The sequence below is a fragment of the Oreochromis niloticus genome, linkage group LG12, assembly GCF_001858045.2.
Source record: "Oreochromis niloticus isolate F11D_XX linkage group LG12, O_niloticus_UMD_NMBU, whole genome shotgun sequence".
In the NCBI taxonomy this organism is placed as follows: domain Eukaryota; kingdom Metazoa; phylum Chordata; class Actinopteri; order Cichliformes; family Cichlidae; genus Oreochromis; species Oreochromis niloticus.
The window spans coordinates 27,616,515-27,636,939 of record NC_031977.2 but is presented as its reverse complement, the minus strand read 5'-3'; the positions used below and the strand labels follow the sequence as shown (position 1 = coordinate 27,636,939).

At 37.5% G+C, this 20,425-nt stretch overlaps 1 protein-coding gene across 2 annotated transcripts in view; it reads left to right on the top strand.

Annotated features, from left to right (window-relative positions):
* Positions 1 to 236: 236 nt before the first annotated feature.
* The window catches only part of gak (cyclin G associated kinase), a 31,153-nt gene continuing 10,964 nt past the window's right edge, over positions 237 to 20,425 (top strand). The window contains exons 1-19 of one of the 2 annotated variants that reach the window (XM_005459795.4): positions 237 to 595; positions 5,262 to 5,323; positions 6,251 to 6,310; positions 6,719 to 6,833; positions 7,256 to 7,398; positions 7,612 to 7,737; positions 9,904 to 9,993; positions 10,162 to 10,297; positions 10,795 to 10,907; positions 12,685 to 12,763; positions 14,620 to 14,737; positions 15,569 to 15,577; positions 18,716 to 18,765; positions 18,915 to 19,063; positions 19,311 to 19,433; positions 19,543 to 19,676; positions 19,782 to 19,976; positions 20,086 to 20,203; positions 20,294 to 20,373. In XM_005459795.4, the coding sequence (XP_005459852.1) occupies positions 454 to 595; positions 5,262 to 5,323; positions 6,251 to 6,310; positions 6,719 to 6,833; positions 7,256 to 7,398; positions 7,612 to 7,737; positions 9,904 to 9,993; positions 10,162 to 10,297; positions 10,795 to 10,907; positions 12,685 to 12,763; positions 14,620 to 14,737; positions 15,569 to 15,577; positions 18,716 to 18,765; positions 18,915 to 19,063; positions 19,311 to 19,433; positions 19,543 to 19,676; positions 19,782 to 19,976; positions 20,086 to 20,203; positions 20,294 to 20,373 (2,042 nt within the window). In that variant the 5' untranslated portion in view covers positions 237 to 453. The remainder of the gene's footprint in view (positions 596 to 5,261; positions 5,324 to 6,250; positions 6,311 to 6,718; positions 6,834 to 7,255; positions 7,399 to 7,611; positions 7,738 to 9,903; positions 9,994 to 10,161; positions 10,298 to 10,794; positions 10,908 to 12,684; positions 12,764 to 14,619; positions 14,738 to 15,568; positions 15,578 to 18,715; positions 18,766 to 18,914; positions 19,064 to 19,310; positions 19,434 to 19,542; positions 19,677 to 19,781; positions 19,977 to 20,085; positions 20,204 to 20,293; positions 20,374 to 20,425) is intronic. The other variant, XM_005459796.3, reaches the window with a different exon arrangement.

Sequence of the window (20,425 nt, the reverse complement as noted above, 5' to 3'; positions counted from 1 at the left end):
GAGAAAGCTACGTCTTTTAACCTCTTCTCTCCACTTCTCAAAACTGTAATTTCTTCATGCAAGACGTTTAGGGACAGTTTTTTAATTGATTTATACGGGAATCTCAAAACTATATAAAATATTTTTCCATTAAAATTTAAACAAACGTTCATTTTACCAGTTCTCAAAGGTTGGGACATGCTTACGATACTCAAAAGTCAAACCTACCATTATTTTCCTTCTACGTCATATGACTGAATCGTGTCTCGACGTCATCACCGTTCACGGAAGTCGGCGATGTGATGATGGTGTCCCCGTTAATGTAGCAGCAGGAAGAGGATGTTTGGTTCCATTGAAAGAATAATATCACCTGCTTATACATCTCTGTAACGTAGTGAACTGCTGTAGAGTTTTTGTGCGGACCCGGTGAGGATTTAGACAGCTTACTCCCTCTCCCGGAGGCGGCCCGAAAACATGTCCCTATTCCAGTCGGCACTAGATTTCCTAGCCGGGCCCGGCTCCTCCGGAGCGGCCAGTCGGGACCAAAATGATTTCGTCGGACAAGTCGTTGAACTCGGTGACATGAAGCTGAGGATCAAGAGGGTGATCGCTGAAGGTGAGATAAGTGCGCGTCACAACGAGAAATTTCGGTCACGTCTTCAGCGGCTAGTCATGCTAGTTAGCAGAATTTGCTAACATGTTAGCATTTGTGAAATACCTCTACTGGAGTCAGTGATAATATAGTTAGCAAGTGCAGGGCAGTGAGTCACCGAGCAAACGCCAGGAGATAATTTGGTTTCGACTGTATCTAACAAGCGCTAAATCGGTTTCCAGAATGAGATGCTTGAAGGAGACGAATAGGCATTTTCAAAGTTAAACTTGACGTGTCTGCTTTGTGTTACCGCTTTAAATCTCACTGAGGGCTGTGTGTGTGCACGCAGAGCTGCGCTTTACGTGTCCACCTTACAGTCTGTCTTTCTTGGAAACACGGCACTTTTTGCTTAATGAGAAAGACTTGATAAAAGTGTGAGTCAGGCCTGCCCCGAAGATATGAGTGATGACGGTGTCGTTGGTTACCAAACCAATTGATTACCTGTAACAGCGTAGGCTGGAAACGCTTTACAAGTTTCAGTCGAAACAGAGCATTTGAAAAGCTATGCTGGATTGTTTCTTGTGACGTCAACAAGAGCGGCATTCCTGTGTCAGCACTGGTACCTGCTTTTTTAATTCTTTTTGTTAAGTATAAAAATATCCTCCCAGCTTTGTGGTTAGGGCTGCAGTAGAAACAAGTGAATACCACAGATGCCATAAGGAGAAACCGACAGGTCAGGTTTGTGACAGCAAACAAGGATCTTGCTGCATGGATTGTTGCTTTTTGAGTGAATAATAAATGTTTAATATCAGACTACACCCCAATTATGTACCAATTTGGATTAATAGTTTGGCATTACAAAGCACTTAATTTGGTAATTGTCAACAGTTTAGTATTATCTGATTAGTCAATCAGTTTTTTGTTTTTTTGTTTTTTCAAAAACTAAATTGAAATTGTCTTCCAAGGCAAAAAGGAAGATGCTGATCTGGTGTTCCTGATTTTTAGAGGTATCACTGATTATTTGCTTTATGCCATGTCTGCAAGTGGTATATTCTGCTTCTTGTGAGCAGGTGAGAAGAGAACATGGCATACCCTGTCAGGTTACACAACATGATCTACTCCAACATTTCACACAAACAATCAAGTAATCTGTGTAGATCTATGATTACTGGCATGATCTCCACCTGGCGTCTTGCAGAAAAGCGCTTAAAAATCTTGGCTGATTATATCTTCAATCTCCCAACTTCAGAATTATAACCTCCAGGTGGAAAGCCAGCCAATTTCATTTCGTCTATAGCAATTTTCCAGACATCCAAAAACCCTTAAATCTACCTAGGACATGTTTTTATCTATATTGAATACACTTTTATATTCTTGAAAGTGTCCCGGAACACATCTCTATATAAGTGTTTTAAAAACCTACTCTAGCTGAGTGGTCATGGTATATTATTGCATTTTCTATTATGCCCCCTGTAAGCTGCTATGAATTTAGAAACTGTAGAAAGCAGTTCACTGTAAGAGTTAAGGGTGGGGTTCAAATAAACATGCTCCACTTTTCCTTTAATTATCTTTTTTTTTTGTCTTGCCTCACGTATGGTGCGCACCAGCATCAGCCAAACATGGCTATGTTAGCAAATAAGATGGCATTTACTACGGTCTACGGCTGACTTTTACATGTTTTGTCACGTCGATTTTAAGTTGACTGAATGTGCAAAGCTAGTGTGATAAAAGACTTTAGTTAAGTCGTGTTTTTTTGGTTCTTATTGTTGATATTTTTTTTTAATAGAAAACATGCAAAATTCACACAACCTGGAGTCCTCTGGCTGTGAGGCATCACTGCTAAACACTGTACTACTGTTCCTTAGATATTCTTTCAACTTTCTCCCTTTATTAGTATAATTAATGTTGTGTTTTCACTTCCATGTCCACAATAGTTCGATTCAAACAGGTTAAAGACGACACATAAGACTTTCCAAATCAAAGCAAATGGAGTGGAGATCATTTTACACTAAAACTGCCTGTTTCAAACTCCCATCATGCAATTTGAAAGGTGTCTTTGTTGGGACCTTTCGCTGAGACAAAGACAATGAATTGCTGTAACCAGATGGTTCTGTTTTTTGTTTTGTTTTGTTTTTTTTATTCTACCGCAACAGCGATAGTCCTATATTTGTATAACCGAAGCACAACTATTGTTTCAGAGTGAGATTGAATAAATTAGTGTTTGATAAACAAGGATTTAAGGTATTTTTAAATACTTTTCTGTATTTTTTTTCTTAGACTCATTTGGAAATTGGAGCAGAGGAAATGGAGCTTTTCAGCTTTCAGTCTCTTACCTTCCATTTCACAAAATAGTGGAAGACATTTGATCTCCACAGGGAGGTTATCAAAATCAGTCTCATAACACAACATAACCTGTAAGAGGCAACACGCTTTGTTGCGGTTTGATAGTCAACTGGAATGTTTTGTGTGTGATAGAGTTGAAGCATATATTCAGTGTGTAAGGCACAGGCAAAAAAAAAAGTAGGCAGGCACGAGGTTGCTGGTTAGAGTCCCAGAAAAAGAGTGTTTATAAGAACTAGGGAAGTGACCACCATACGCACATGGGCCTATGCAAAGCAACCTGTTAAAGATTAAAAGGCTGGTAGTTGATTTACTCATCTCTGTGGTAATCTTGGCATTTCATTGTTTGACTGAGGCTTGGTAAGTAGAAGTATTTGACACACACACAGCCAGACTAAAGTTTCTCCTTTACTAGTCACAGTGGCTCGGGGAAAAGAAAATCAAAATAATGCAAAAACCGCCCCCCAAAACATTTTTCCATGAGTGCATCTGCTGTTTAGACAGTTAGCTTTTATTAATCCCAGACTGATAATGTTATGTCAGTTTAAGGGACTGGCTTTAAGCAGCACAGAAGTGTTTTGCGAAATACATTATGATGAGAATGGTGTTGTTCCCAATGACATTAGTATCTACAGAGTGATATACTACGAAGGAAGTTCAACACGGTCAGGCTTTCTTAGTATTAGCTGGCTCAACAAAACCTAAAGCCATAGCTGGAGATAACGGGTCTCACAACAGTGGTTATCAACTTTCTCTTTTAAGCAGACTTTCAATTTCAGGCTCCGTGTGCGCTCGCATAAAAAGGAGTGTTTTCATAGGTCATGACTCCTCCACACAGTCAGAGATCCTATCAGATAAAATAGTAATCTATAAAGAACAGCAATAGATGAACAGTAAATGGATAAGATAAGATAAGATAAACCTTTATTAGTCCCACACATGGGAAACTTTAAATTGCAACACTCTTGAAAATAAGACAAGAAAGTATTGCTACTGAAAATAATTAATCTGGTGACTTTGCGCACAGAAAGCATTTTAATTAGTTTTATTAGTTATTAACTAATTATTATAGTGCTCAGCATGCGCTCAGTGCTGCTGGTTATTTCTAACATGAAAGGTGCTCTTTAGAGCTCTAATAGTTTAAACTTGATACATTTAAACATTAAATTATCTTATCTGACAAAATTAGTTTGTCAGCACATCAGATTAAAATACATTTTCTTGATTGAATAAGTATTCTTGGTGTGTTTTCTGTTTTATAATTGCTGCAATTCTAACAGTGTAAAAGAGAGTTAGCAACAGATTATAATCAAGGATAACAAGGTGCATTTCCTGCATCACCAAATGAGTACATGTTTCAGTGAGAATGCAGGTGTCCAGTCTGCAGTGCTTTAACTTTACAGCTGGGCTTCATTTTTGATCTTACTAAGGTGCAGCTTAAAAAACTGCAGAAATGAAACATATTTCCATAGGAGAAAATCTATATTACAGTTAAAACTTGCTGTAAATAAAAGAATAAGTAAAGGAAGCCAGATAACTTTAGACCAAAACTCTGGATATAACCTGTGCCACTTTTGTAACACAGAAAACTCTGACTCATAGCTCTTAATGTTTTATTAATTGTAATTCATAATATAGCCCTCAGCTGTGTAGATATGGATAGTGCAAGAGCGATTATCCTAGAAAAATGGATTTTGACCACATTATAAGCAGTCAAGGTTTTAGCTGCATCTTCAATGAACACGATACCCAGTAGGGCTTACAGGCGAACCTAAAGTTTAGAGAAGCAAGCTTGCGAAACATAACAAGTGTTATGTTTGTTTTTTTTAGCATGGAATTTAAGCTTGCACCTCTCCCCTGTGGTTGCAACAGATAGGACTGTGGTTATGTGTGACTTATAAGCCTGATTTACTGTGGACATGCAGAGCAGGGGATTGCTGATGTGTTCAGTATTTTATGTGTTGATGAGTTTATAATATAATCAGGTCGGTATTGCATGAAATTAAGTGGTGCATGTTGTAATGGTTGTATTCCCGAGTTAAAAAGGAAAACAAGCGCTCAAACACAGCATTAATACAAAAAATAATAGTAAATTTAAATATTAAACATGTCGTCCCATTTTGTTTATTAATAAGTGATGTTGTCATTTTAATTTCAGAATAATTTAGACGTTTAGAAGTTTGATAATAATCCAGGACACCAGCTAGACAGTATTACAGTATATCCTGGTCAGTATCACACAATTCTTTCAGTATCCTGAACATCTGAGAATGGTGACTGAGAATCATATACCCAACACTAAATCATGGAAAAACTGTAAATTAAATCCTCATCTTTTTTTTTTTTAAAGGTGGATTTGCTTTTGTATATGAAGCCCAGGACATGAGCAGTGGTAAAGACTACGCCCTCAAGGTAAGATAAGGTGTACTGACCCACACCCTCAACGTTAAAAATGTTCCACTGTTACAGTTTGGCTGTGTTGCTCATCACTGAGCATGTATTTGTTAATGTGCGTGTCATTGTGTGCACTGTATTACCCAATGCATTAAATCAGGCACATTAGCTCTCCTGACATTGATTTTTGCATTCTTCAGCACATGCTTTTAATATGCAATACAGAGAAAGTACTACAGGTTATTAGTACGTGCACTTCTCAGCTTATGAAATGCAGTATTGTCTGCATTACACCGCTGAATCAAAACATGCAATTGGACGTGACCCTTCACTAACAAACAGAAAGATTTTCTCTTTTATCTATACAGTGCTGTACTAATGAGACAGTAACTGAAAAAAATGTAGGCTGAGTAATGTGGACAGCCGCTTACCAGGTAGTTTGTTGTTCATGTTCAGGAATTATTGCAAGTCATTTTGTAGAGAATGATGAAGCTCCAAGCAGTTTTGTTTGCATCATTTCCTACTTACTGAATTGTATTCATGCTGTATCATATATATTTTTATAGGCTTCAAATTTAAATATAAAAACCTCAAATGCTGAGTAATTAAGAATTTAAACAAATGGATTCAGAGATGGCTGTACCGCTCCACTGTCAAGTTGCTCTGTTAACTGAAATTGAGCTTTTAATGCAAGACAAATGATAAATGCAGAAATCTCCAAAAGTGTCCTGTGAGTGTGTTTATCAGATAACGAGACAAATTAGCTTTAAAGTAATTGTAATTGTTATTTTCTTATCATTATTATTATTATATTTCATTTATTTATTTTGTTTGAAGCTAATGCTTTATAGTTCGTCTGTTGCATCTGTTAGTTCAGTCCTGTTAGGCTTGTATTATGTTGCTCACAGAACACAACAATGGTCTGTATGTATGCTTTATTTCCAGAGGCTGCTGTCTAATGAAGAAGAGAAGAACAAAGAAATCATACAGGAAGTCTGCTTCATGGTATCCTTTAATTATTTATGAGTAAAAGACAAAAGTGTTTCTGTAAAAAGTTGTTTTTTGTTTGTTTTTTTAAACGTCACAGCAAATGTTAATATATAACTGACATGAAACACCCATATATTATCTGCCATAGCTCTCTATTCAGGATCTATTTTGTCATTGTGTCTCTCTTAAAATACATCTGGTTAATATTTTTCAGATTTTGAGTAGTTTGCTTTTTTGACACCTGCTGTTCTCTGAAACAGGATAGACTAAACAAAGTAGGCAAATATGCGACAGGTGAAACCCAGCAGCATCTGCCACTAGAAACTGGTTATGATTGTGATTTATGAAATGGCAAATTTAAGGCGAGGCTTGTCACAACAGCAGTGTTTATTCTGTATGTTCCTTCACCTGCTGGCTCTATAGAAAAAGCTGTCAGGTCATCCAAATACGGTTCAGTTCTGCTCTGCGGCCTCCATCAGTAAAGAGGAGTCAGACACCGGGCAGGCTGAGTTTCTGATCCTCACTGAGCTGTGTAAAGGTAAAAACACACACTGCTAGACACAGAAAGGCACTTTAATCAGTTTTGTTTCTTTAGTGCTGAATCAGTTCTTACTCATTCATCAAATGCGCATGCAGTAATTCGGGGGTGCTTGAACTGTTTCCGAGTAACTCCCACTGAAAGGCATTCGTGATGAAAGTTTCCCGTCTGTAGCCTTTATGCTTCCTGCTCTGCTTCCTTTTTGTGTAGTTACAGCAGACAAGGTTTTTTCATTCAGCAGTTTTTCTGCTTTCTAAGCAAATACCTTACTACTTACCACAATAAGTGTGTTAACAGAAATAAATCATTTTTTGGATGTGTGAAAAGCACCTTTTCTTTAATTTTGTAATTTTATTACTAAGTACAAGACTTTTATCTACAGGTTTACGTTCTTTTATATTTTTGTACCTCTTCCACCTCAGGTCAGCTGGTGGACTTTATAAAGAGGGTAGAGCAGAAGGCTCCTCTATCATGTGACACTGTGCTAAAAATCTTCTACCAGGCGTGCCGTGCTGTTCAGCATATGCACAAACAGAAGCCTCCCGTGATACACAGAGACCTCAAGGTTTGTCTGCGTCTGGTATTTAAAGGATGACTGATGTGTCAGAGGGGAGAATAAAGAAAAATGCACAATATACAGTGCAGTTATTTAGTTGGTACTTTTACTTATGACCACATTTTCATAGTATCATGTGCTGCTGCCCTTGTTCTGTCTCAGAAGTCTTACTTATGGCAATTAAATGAAATGCTAACTCACTGCTTGGTTGATGTGTTGCAGATTGAGAACCTCTTGATTAGTAACCAGGGCACCATCAAGCTGTGTGACTTTGGCAGCGCCACCACAGTGTCACATTATCCAGACTACAGCTGGTCAGCACAGAAGAGGTCAATGGTGGAGGATGAGGTACCCAAGCATGCAGACAGTTCTTGGTGATCTTAACACTGACCTGCTTGTATAGTACATGTGCTGTTAAGCTGTATTGGGTATTATATGAGATGATATTTTCTGAGTTTCATTAATATTGAAGTCTGTCTAAGATTATCTAAGATTTTGAACACATAGATGGATTAAAATATGAATTCTGAAGTTATTGGATTCAAGTCACTTATTATAAAGCATATTTAAAACAACAGGAGGAGCCACCTCTCATTTCCTGAAATTTTGTTTCCATGGAGCCAGATTTCTTTTAATTTTTTAAAGTGATCTTTAGCAATAGTTCTCTACAATAGATCTCCAGGCTTTCTGAAGGCCTGTCTTTGGGAATTGGCTGCTTTCAATTGGAAATATATTTTTATGCCACTTAACACTGATCTATAAGTCATTCATGCATAAGAAATTACTTAAATCAATGGATGAACCAATTTTGTGTCTACACATAACTGACAACTTAGCAAAGAATCAACTTAGGCACTTTGTTACTAGCAGCCTGTCTCAGTAACACATCATTTGTTCTCATTTCTATAGTTGTATCTATGAAAAATTTCAAATATAACACAGTTTGACAAAAAAAGTAAAAAACAAAAAGCTATCTTCAGGAGATGAACAGTATCTCAAAGTTGTGTCCTTGAGAAATAAGAAAAGCCCTTCCACAGGACCTGAGAGATGCATCTGTCTCCTCAGTTGATCTCTCTACTGTTCAATTAAGCCTCATCAGAAATGGTCTCAGTGGAAGGGTGTCTGTCAAGAAGCCATTCTTAAGAAAACCAGGAGAAAATGTCAAATTAAACAAGAACTAGACTGAAAATCAGTGACAACAGATCTTATGAAATGAAAAGGCTAGAGGAAAGGTACAGCAATGAGTGTCATGGTTTGGCCCTGCATTTCAACCAGTGGTGTTAGGGGTCTTATCAAAATTGATGGAATTATGAAGGAAGAACAGTATGGTCAGATTTAGATTCACCATGTAATACCATCTGAAAAAAAACATGCACTATAACTGGAACACTATCAGTCATAGCTTGGCCTCCCCAGAGCCCGAACCTTAACATTATTGAGGCAGTGTGGGATCCTCTTGACAGAGAACAGAACAAAAGGCAGCCAACATCCAAAGAGCTTTGGAATCTCCTGCATGAAGCCTGGAAAACCAATCTTGAAGATTTCCTAATGAAACTTGATAGCATAAATAAAGGTGGTCATACCTTCCATCTAGGTTTGCACATGTTTCAATAAATTGCTATTCAAACATGTGCATTTCCCATTTTCTTAGCAATGCAAAGAAATGATGGTAGCTCAAAACATTTGCACAGTACTGTAAATAAGGGAAGGAATCAAAAGTATCCTTAAAGTTTAAAAAAAAAAACATGACAGAAAAAGAAAAATGCTATTAAAGATCCTCAGAGTGAACTAAAAGCAAGAGATAAGCAGCAAATAAAAACAGTAAATAGTAATTCCATCACTGATCACAAGATTGTGTTAATACCCTTGAATATGTGATTAGAGATTAAAGGTTGAAATCTGCTTCACAGGACGGCATTTTATATGGTTTTAATTTGTTAAAGAAAACATTAAAAAAAACGCAGCCACTTTGATTTCATTTTATTTCCTTTAGTTGCACTGTAAAACGTAGGATGATTAATTGAGAAGACAAAAATACACATACAAAGACAGAGTGGGTCAGTGACAGTATTGATATGGTGTTGAGCAGAAACCAGAAACCTTTAATTGGATTAATAGCCAGAGGTCCAGGAAGCCCTGATCAATCATGTAAATTATATTTGTACCATAACCACACAGCTGCCCACTTACACACTGGAGCTTTGCCACAGATGAACTTCGAATGCAGAACACCAGAGGTCTTGGCTTGTAAATCTAATAGACTTCTTGTTTACCAGGCACATGTTGCACATAATAGAATAGAATAGAATAGCCCTTTATTGTCATTGTACATGTACAACGAAATTATGGAGATGTGAGTAATGTACTCATCTTGTGCACTTCTTGTACAGAGCACATGGCTTTTTCAGTTCTGTCTAATTGGGAGAAAGAAATTTTACAAAGATTTACAAACATATGATTTAAGCTTGATATTTGCATTGATGTCAAATCATTTTTAAAAATTTTTTTGTGTAGATAACAAGGAACACCACTCCTGCGTACCGAACGCCAGAGATGATCGATCTCTACTCCAACTTTCCCATCAATGAGAAGCAAGACATCTGGGTCAGACATTTTCAGACATTAGTATACCTCCATTTATAATTTAGACACAACTGACTTTCTCTTCTTCTGCCTTTGTTTTGATCGTCTTTTGATGCATGTTTTTGTGTGTTTTTACTGTAAACAAAGGAGTTTGATTATTGTACTCATCATGTGTCGTCTCACATGCAGGCTCTGGGATGCATCCTCTACCTGTTGTGTTTTAAGCAGCATCCATTTGAGGATGGAGCCAAGCTACAAATTGTCAACGGAAAATACTCCATGCCTCAGAACGACGTGAAATACACTGTGTATCACGACCTCATACGTATGTACTGCCCGTCAGGGAGCCAGTCCATTTATTAATCGATACCAGCTAAATGCCCACAAGATAAAGCTGATGCTTTAAGCCACATTATACCTTTATCAGACTGCCAGATGTTTAGGATTGCACTTGTAACAATAGCATTCATGTAGAAATGTCATGCAATGCAATGCAGTACAAAATGCATTAGTGATTTAAAAACTTTTAACTACGTTAGTTTGGTTAAGCAACAAAATCTGTCTGTCTCTGAGTCTCACAACAGTATACAGTTTAAAGTAAAAGTCTGATTCTTTTTCTTTGTTCACCTTGATTTCTGTGTATGTGATTGATGACCAATCGGTTATTAATTAATTTTAACCAGCTTTCTGCCATTTTTATTGATGTTTTTACAATTGTGTTGTCCACAAACATCAGTTATGCTATCATAAATCTTTATTTGTATCTTTTTTTATAATCATACTAACTTCAACCCACATTCTACCCATTCTCCTCCTCTTCAGGTTCCATGTTGAAGGTGAACCCAGAGGAGCGTCTGTCTATTACAGAGTTGGTCAACCAGCTCCAGGAGATAGCAGCAGCACGCAACGTCAACCCCAAGTCCCCCATTACTGAGGTAAATACATGTTCTAAAAGTACCCTCGTCATTGATGTAAGAAGTTATACTACGGAAAAAAACACTTCACATTTACAGTAGTTATGATAAGGCTTGCATGTCTAATCCTTTAATATGTGTAAAGTAGCTCTTGAATCTTCATCTTGAGTCCATCAGAAGAGTTGGTAGCAGTTAAATCGTTTCTGCTCCAGGTATCGGTTTTGAGTCGTCGACAGCTTTTCACAAGTATTTTAGAGTAAACAACTTGATTGGTTAAGGGCACTGGGGCTCATCCTCAGTTTGTGCCAGCCTGTGAAGAGGCTATTGACAGGCCAACCACACGGCTTCTTCCTCTGTGTGTGTGTAAACGTGCACACATACACACACAACTTGAACACTCTCAAATTGCTGATGCGGTTACATTTGCTAAGCCTCACATACACCACACACAGACGCACAAACACACAAGCACAAAGGAGTCTGTATTCTCTTTCCCAGCGGCCTCTCTTGCCAGCTGGTAAGGTCTTAATGGGGCAAAAAAGAGGGAGAGAGACACACAGAGGTGGAGACTGGGAGAACTGAAATTTAAAGCAAACATGAAGTGATACCAACAGTTCAGTGGTAACACTGTGTTTTTATTGGCATGGTCAGTGTTATGGCAGAAAACAGCTTTTTGTCACCTACCACCCACAGTAGCTAATTGAGCACAATCAGATTTAAGATTTAATCAGGGTTTTGGAACAGAAAATCATTTTACGCTGCATGGTGGCCGACCATGACCAACCTATCAGCCCCATTCTTACAGCAAATCCTTAAAAATCCAGGTACTTATCACTAAATCCTCGGTCATTGTTGTGATTTACATAAAGCTGCTTTCAGTTTCAACATTTGCCAGGTTTACACTGATTTCATTGCATTTTCCTGCAGTCTCTCCCTGCTTGTTTTGTGCTGAATTGGTCAGTGTCAGTACGCTGAACTAAATTTATATTAAAGTACCATTTAATCATTAGGAAATTAGGAAATCGAGGCACATAGACTTTTTTTTGTATTTCTCCAAATTTCTCACTAAACTGAATCCTGATAAGGCTGGTAAGTGTGTGCAGAGTGAAGGCAGATTTGGCGATTGCTGATCTGATTAGGGTTAAGAAGGGGTTTCCCTGCTGGATGTAAAGAGATTATAATCCTCGGACTTCTCCTCCTCCTCTTCCTCCTCTCCCTGCTGCAGTTCAGCACAGACATATGGAGAGGCTGAGAGGAGGGAAAGGAGAAAACTTGTGAGGGAAGTGAGACACTGAGAGGGAAATAAGCTCGACAGTTACGCAGAGGCTGTTTGGCTGTTGAACACAAACCCCAGATCGACAGCTATCATCCGACACAGCCTGTTTTTAATTTGTTGTAATTTATCGACTTTATGGAGTTACAGATTTTTATTTTGTTTTTTTCCTTCAGGGACCTGACGTGTGCTTAACACATTTTTTCCTACTCCTTTGTTTAAGGGGCTCTAACTGTTCATTTTCTATCAAGTTCTATTTTTATTTTATATATTTAAAAATTGTATATTTTTGGAATTTTTTTTTTTCTCTTTTTGGATATTTTTATGATGTTTTTCTTTCCCGGGGTGGTTTAGCCACTGTTTTTTTTTTTTTGTTGTTTTTTTTTTTAAACATTACAGACAGTCTAGGTCACAGAACATCTTTTTTCATCATAACTTTTTAAAAATATTGTTGACCTGCTCGTTGCAATGTTAAGTACGTACTACTGTTGGCGTCCAGTGTATGATGGATATGAATGTCTGCAGCTGCTGGAGCAGAACGGAGGTTTTGGCAACAATGGAGCACAGCCATCCATGCAGATCCACAACAGCCATAACAATGCAGGTAAATTGTTTTTTGCATTTATTTTCTTTTTGTTGTTGTTGTTGTTGTATGACACAGGTTTGGGTCAGTGTTTGTTAGATTGTGTTTTTATTGTGTTTATTTGTTTCAGGTGTTAACATTAACGTATAGGAGACTAATACTGAAGTTCTTGAAAACACTATTATTGATATTTTTATATTATAGATATTTCATTCTGTCCTAAATGGAAATGTCACAACATCTTTATTTGCACATTTCATATTCATTATCTGTATAACCAGCTGTGCAGTGCATTTTAGTAGAGTTGCATTATGTTTCAAGAAACTGTCCACTACTCATTTACTTAAAGCTGAGTTCTGGAGCACATAATGCAAATCAGTAATGACCTACATACGTCAACATGTAGTCAATCCTCTAAACTACCTGTTGCTGATTTTAAAACAAACACAGATTGAGCACCTGTGTGGTTTCTTTAATTCCTTTTTTTAAAAATTATTTTTAGAAACAACTCTGGCTGGATTGTTTTTCTAATAGACGTTCACAGGCAAGCCAGTTTATTGGTTTATGTTTGAAATCCCTGCACAAACGTCCCTAGCAAAAATGTACTCAGGTCTTTGCCTGATTGTAGAAGGCTGAGAGAAAGAGAGAGCACCTGTCAGTCGCTGTTTAGTAGAACACCAGTCAAATGTCTATCGGTGAGAAAATGCGTGACTCCTTTTGTTGAAAAATGCCCCTGTGGGCAAGTACCATTAGAAACTGCTAAATCCACATCTGTCCTATAAAGTTTATCATTGAGCTGTGATTGAACATGACATTTAACTTCTCGACCGTATCCCTGAAAGTCACGCAATAAATACGGTAAGCTGGTATGTTAGTCACCATCCAACTGTTGACACATGCCAGCTCTTGCATATACAAAGTCCTGTGAGATCAGTAAAGGTTTCCTCCTTGTCTGAGCGTGGGCCCACTATGATGTACTGTCAGGAAACCAGTTATTTTTAATGGTAGAACAAATCCTCATATTTGTTACAATTTCTGTTCAGGTTCCTGGCATGATGAGTCAGACAGTCACCATAAATGTTTTGCAACAAATATTTTTTTCACTCTGTAACACACTAATTTTGATGTATCATTAGCCCTAACCTGCTAAGAGGTTGGCGTGCTTCTTGTGTAGTATAATTAGCAATGTGCAACTGTAATGTTTATATCACGGCTGATAGCGGTGTGCTCAGATTTCAAGTTTGTTTTTTTTGTTTGTTTTTGTTGTTTTTTTTAATGTGAATCTGTTGCAAAAAATAATTTGATTCAAATGCACCTTTGGAAAAAAATAAACATTGCATAATCAGACCTTGCATTAGTATGCAACAGTGTGACTGTCCCACCATACAGTACGTCTACTTCAAATGAAGTAAATCATGAAGGATATAAAAATAACTACGGTAATTTGTGTGGGTTTTGGGACACACACACACAGACCTGCAAGCTGTCTCCTGTCCACTCACTAAGAGGATTTCTGCAGTGCCTGTCAACCATCTGTCGAAAGCCAGAATATGTTTGCTCTTTCCTGTGAGGAGCGGCTCCAACTGCCTGTTGTTGCACCTCGGCATCAGGCAGCTGCATTGCAGCTAAAATAAACTGATTTTATCTGAAACATTTATTGGTAAAACGCTTCCTTTTGAGCCCTTTTGATGAACCCCAGAATGTAATTAAGTATTTATATGTGCATGATCATTTGTCACAAGTGTCATTCCTCTTGCAGCTAATAGGTGCTGGGGGTGCTTTCACCAGCTAAACTGATTGTAAGTGCTTAATCTCTGGCATTGCCTCTAAATTCATTATATTTACCATATTCTTCTTTTCCTCAACATTTTTTATAGGTGTATATGACCCCGATCAGTCTGGCAGTGGCCTGTTTGATATTTTAAAGGGAGGAACAGAACGCTTCCTGACAAACATAAAGGATACTTCCTCCAAGGTCATCCAGTCAGTAGCTAGGTAAGAAGCCTTTTGTTATCAGGAGTATTATTGTTACATTTATTTATTTATTTTGCACTTTTAGTCATATGTCTTTCAGTTAATCTCCATCATTATGTATGTATTTTTCATTTTGGGAGTTAACATACATTTCAGTTAAACTTTTCACATTTGACATTGGTTATTATAACTTAAAATAGTTCCACTGCAGTATTTACTTTGGCACTGACAAATTTGAATTTCCCGTAATGAAAGTATGCACTTTTGGTCCTATAACAAATTTTTAATTCAGACATCCAGCAAATGGCAACCATTTTTAAGCAATACTGTTTCTCAGTCATGTCATCAACTCAGTTATCATGTTTCATCATAGTTGCAAAGGCCTAATGTGAAAGCAGTTGTCTGCGTATGTCTCATTCTCACTCATACCCTGATCCCAGATTTACCTTTAAAAGGAACATTTTGTTGTCTGCTGGTCAAAAATGTGGTTCTACACTCAGATTTCATGTGTATGGTCCCAGGAAATGACAAACCTTAGTTCATCTGTCCTCCTTTTATTGACCATTGCTATACAAGCAAGTCAGTGGATTTTCTGGGCCGCTACACTTGGCTGCACTGGCCAGTGAAAATGGTAATGATTGTTGAAGGTATAGAAAGATTAAACAGCAAAGTGTTCCTTTCATAGTCCCATTATCCACATCTTTAAAAATTTGCTGTCTCATTTGGTTTTGTCATTGACTTTCTCCTTTTTTTGATGATTTTGTTTTGTTTTTTTGTTTTGTTTTTATTGTTTTTTTTTTTCTTCCTCTCTGTCTCAAACTCTCATGGTCCCACTATGTGTCCATCTCCTAGCAACCCAAGGTAAATATGGGTCAGCGAAATGCGTCAGTCCATGCGTTACTCTGTGTATTCTGTAGTGTGTGTTTGATTTAGTAGGAAAAAAATAAAAAAATGTTGCACATCTTCTGTTGCTCAGTGCCCACCATCCTAGCTTTCTGATCCTAACATCGCACATTCAGTAATTCAACTGAGTGAATGCAGAGCATGATGTGAATGGACAAGCTCCCATACCTATTGGTGAAATAACTGGCAAATTATATCAGCGAATGACATAGTAGGGCAGACTCACTGTCCGTGAGTTTTCCAGGAAACTATTTTCTGCAAATGTAAACTCATTTTATGAGAACTTTGTTTAAAGATAACTAGAATTGGTAGCATAGCAGTGATGGCCTTCGATTAAAAGGGTAAAGTACTCATTAACTTCAATTAAATGGCCTTTAATATAGTAATCATATTTCTTGCTATAAATTTAAAAAAAAATTTATTTTTCTTTTCTGTCTGAGGGAAGCAACAACCTTTTGATTTTTGCTTGTTATTTTTGTCAAATCAAGCGTGATAGCTCATTTAGTTATTTGCGTTCTTACTTTTAGAAAACTGTTAACTTAAAACTGTAACATATCCATTAAAAAAAATTCACATGTTAAAAATTACTTAATAACATATCTGTATAACACTGATGCCATGAACTTAACATTAAGCAGTAATTAAACAAACAATATAGAGCTTAAATGACTTGTTAAGCTTTAAACCTCGTGACAACGCTTAACTATGGACTTGCTAAGTAACTATGTCTGGAACTGAAAATAATGAATCCATACAAAAGTAGGTCAAAAGAAGCATTTGAAATATTCAATTATTGAAATTTAATGAAGAAATGACATTTAAGGAAGGTAAAGAAAACCGTCCAATAGAACTGCATATCTGCTGGAGAACAAATGCAAAGTCACATGACTGCAGGAAGCTTTAGTTTTGACACTGAAGTGTTGGTGTAGCTTGACTCAGCGGAGCTTTTATGGTCTACATAGAGAATCTCATGATATCCAATATTACTTTTAGTTTAACTTCAACTCAAAATTCAAAAAGGCTGTTTAATTTATGTGTGACTGTTTTCATCTCTTTGACCTTTTTATTACATATTATACGTACTATTATACACCTTTCTCTTTTCAAACCTCTTTTACCCATTTTAACTGCTACATCTTTGAATCATCACATTTAATTAACTTGTGATTCAGTTGCATGCTTTGCTTTTGTTTTTGTTTTTTGGCTGTCTTTTTCCTTTTAGGGTTTATCTTAACTCAGAATGTCCATATTGTTTTAATTAAAGTAGCTTCGGCATGGGTTGAAAATAGAGCTGGGCGATATAAGATTTTTTCATATCACGATATGTTTTTTTCATTTCAGGCGATAACGATATATATCACGATATAAGCCAAATAACTATATTTGTAAGATTTAAATGTGCCGTTGCTCACAAGTAAAATGTGAAATAATTAGCAGCTTGTTTTAAGTAAAATATTTATTTCCCATAATAAGTTCAACAGGGTAGATGTACTTAAGGAACATGAGACTTCAGTTTCAGATAAATAAAGGCAAATATTGCAAACTACACAAAAGGCAGCCGCTAAAGCGTTTAAGTTTCAAAATAGAACAAACAAAACAGACTTCTAAATTGTCAATTCCACTTAGAAACAAAATATTAATTCTAAAAATAAATCTTAGGTCGTTTTACAGAAGAACAGACAAAATTGACTAACTTTTGTCAATATCAAATAAACTGAGAACTAAAAGGAAATTCTCAATCTCTCCTTGTTGTATAGCTTAGCTTTTCAAACAGTTTTAACAGTTACTTTAGTCTGACAAAAGCCGAATGACGAATTAGCGCTTTCAGTCAGAGATTGAGCATGCACCACTTTATTGTATTTCCAGACTTGCTTTCGGCACAATTTACAGTGCGCGCTACTCTGTTTTTTGTCAGACTTGAAATAGCTGAAAGACCTTCACACTATGAAACTTCTATGGCTTTTCCGTTCAACAATCTCTCCGGCATTGGAACCATCATCTGTTTTCTCTTCGATAACCTTCGGTCACGCTCTCGGTTGATTTTTCTCTAGTCAGCAAACTCCTTTCCTTCATTACCCGGGCTGCACGGCTGCAAAAACAAATACACATGTGCGCCTTGGCGCTTGTGCTGTACGTAACAAGTCACGTGACGTGACGCTGCGGCTGTGATTGGTTTGGCTCTGCGCTACTTAATTTGGATTGGCTGTTCTTTTTTTTTTTTAAGAGGACAAGAGAGATGAGGTCTATCGCAATAGTTTAATTTTTCTATCGAGAAAAAGTTATTTCGCAATACATATCGTTATCGTTTTATCGCCCAGCTCTAGTTGAAAATGTATAATTGCAATTGCAACTTTATATGTAGACTGTGGTATACAAGTATGAGTGACTGTTTGAATGAGTGTTTGAAGTTTTATTATGGTTCCAGTACTTACCAGATAATATTTTCAGTTATATATTGTCTTAATTTGCATCATCTATTTGTCCTAATACCGATTAATACAGATTAATTTAATCATCATAGATAGCTCAGTTTCTTTGCTTGGCCTATGGTTTGTGTGTCTGTACTAAACTGTGTGCAGTAGGAATCAGGCTCTGTTGTTTTACCTGTTGTCATTCTTCCAGTATGATTGCATGTGCAGTAAGATCCAATGAAACCTAACTACATAAGTTTACTGCCAGTATTACTTAATACTCACTACTATTTGTAGTAATGAATGTTGCAGTAATGAATGCTGACAACAAGCATCTGCCAGATGCTTGTGCTATAATAAAGACTCAGCGGAAGGATAAACTGGGGACTGTCTTAATCAATTTTGCATAATTATTGAGGCAATATTCATCAAAACTGTTTAAAATTGTGTACTGAATGGCTGCTCTGGCAGAGATGAATATTTTCAGTTGATAATATTTCAACATCTGAGATTCAAAACCAGAGTTGAAAAGTTTTTCTTCAGCTTACATCCGTTGGATTTTTTTTTTCAGTCTCCCAGACATTAATCACCAGTTTAATTTCCTCTATTTTCTTAAATGTATCATTTATGCTTCTAACTTGTTTACATACTGCTTTTATAACGGCGCTTGTCATTTCTGTTACAGCTATGCCAAAGGGGACCTGGATATTTCTTACATCACCTCCAGAATTGCAGGTAGGTAAAGTGCCCAAACACTTTAGGATTCATTGACTATTATTTGATTGTCAAGTAATTTAATATTACAGGACAAGCATAGCATCATCGGTTACCCGATTCAGACATGCCTGTAATGAAAGTGTGTGTGCGTGCGTGTGCGCGTGCAGTCATGTCTTTCCCAGCAGAAGGGGTGGAGTCTGCGATAAAGAACAACATTGAGGATGTCCGTCTGTTCCTTGATTCACGTCATGCTGGCCACTACGCTGTCTACAACCTCTCCAAACGATCATACAGGCCTTCTCGATTCCACAACAGGGTATGCACTTTGTGATACAAGGTTGTGTCGGTGTGGGAAATGACTTAAACCAATGCTAAATTATAGCTTAGTGTTATACTTTGTTTACTCTCAATGATAACAGGTATAGTAGTGTTTATCTGTGCTTTTGTCATGCATAAGCTTATTATTGCCACAACAGTAGCTATTGTTGAAGCATGTGTCCTTGTTACGTCACTATTTCAGTAATTTGTATTATTTGTGTGTGTGTGTGTGTGTGTGCGCGCAGGTTTCAGAGTGTAATTGGCAGCTGCGCCGTGCCCCTAACCTCCGCAGTCTCTACAGCGTATGTAAGAACATGCATCTATGGCTCAAACAGGACCAGAGGAACATCTGTGTGGTACACTGTCTGGTAAGTAAGTCAGTCCTTTGTGCCTGCTCTTATAGAGAGGAGTGCATGGCGTCAAATTGAATGGAGTGTCACCTGTCATAGCTTTAATGTGTACCCTTTCTGTGTGCAGGATGGCAGAGCAGCATCAGCAGTGGCAGTTTGCTCCTTCCTGTGTTTTTGCCGCCTTTTCACCACTGCTGAGGCAGCAGTCTACATGTTCTCAATGAAACGCTGTCCACCAGGCATATCACCTTCACACAAGAGGTATTGAAAAATATTCAAGTTAAAATGTGTAGAAAAGAGGACTGGTGTGTGTTGGTCATCCTTAGTAGGTCACATATCAAATACTACATGATCTCAATTTTGCAGGTATATAGAGTATATGTGTGACATGATGGCAGAGGAGCCCATCATCCCTCACAGCAAGCCTGTAGTTATTCGCTCCATCATCATGACACCAGTGCCACTGTTCAACAAGCAGCGTAACGGGTGCCGGCCATTCTGCGAAGTCTACGTTGGGGACGAGAGGGTGCTCACCACATCACAGGAGTATGACAGGATGCAGTAAGTTTGTGTTTTTGGTCTCTACAAGGATGGCCTGACAAGTTTCCCTTTATTTTAACAATCTAACATGTATGTTACTCTTTTCCTCTCTCACAATCTCATGTTTCAGGGATTTTAAGATGGAAGATGGGAAAGCAGAGATTCCTCTCAATGTTACCGTTCAAGGAGACGTACTGGTGGTGATCTATCATGCAAGATCTACGCTGGGAGGACGTCTGCAGGCAAAAGTATAAATACAGACACCCTTGCTTAAAGCCTCAAGGTGGCAATTAATATGAAGAAATGCACTTTTCAGAGCATTTATAATTGTCTTTCAGATGGCGTCCATGAAAATGTTCCAGATCCAGTTCCACACAGGCTTTGTACCAAGAAATGCAACGACTGTCAAGTTTGCCAAGTACGTATGTTGCCTTATCCATAACATACTGCTGCAGGTTATATTTTCTTGT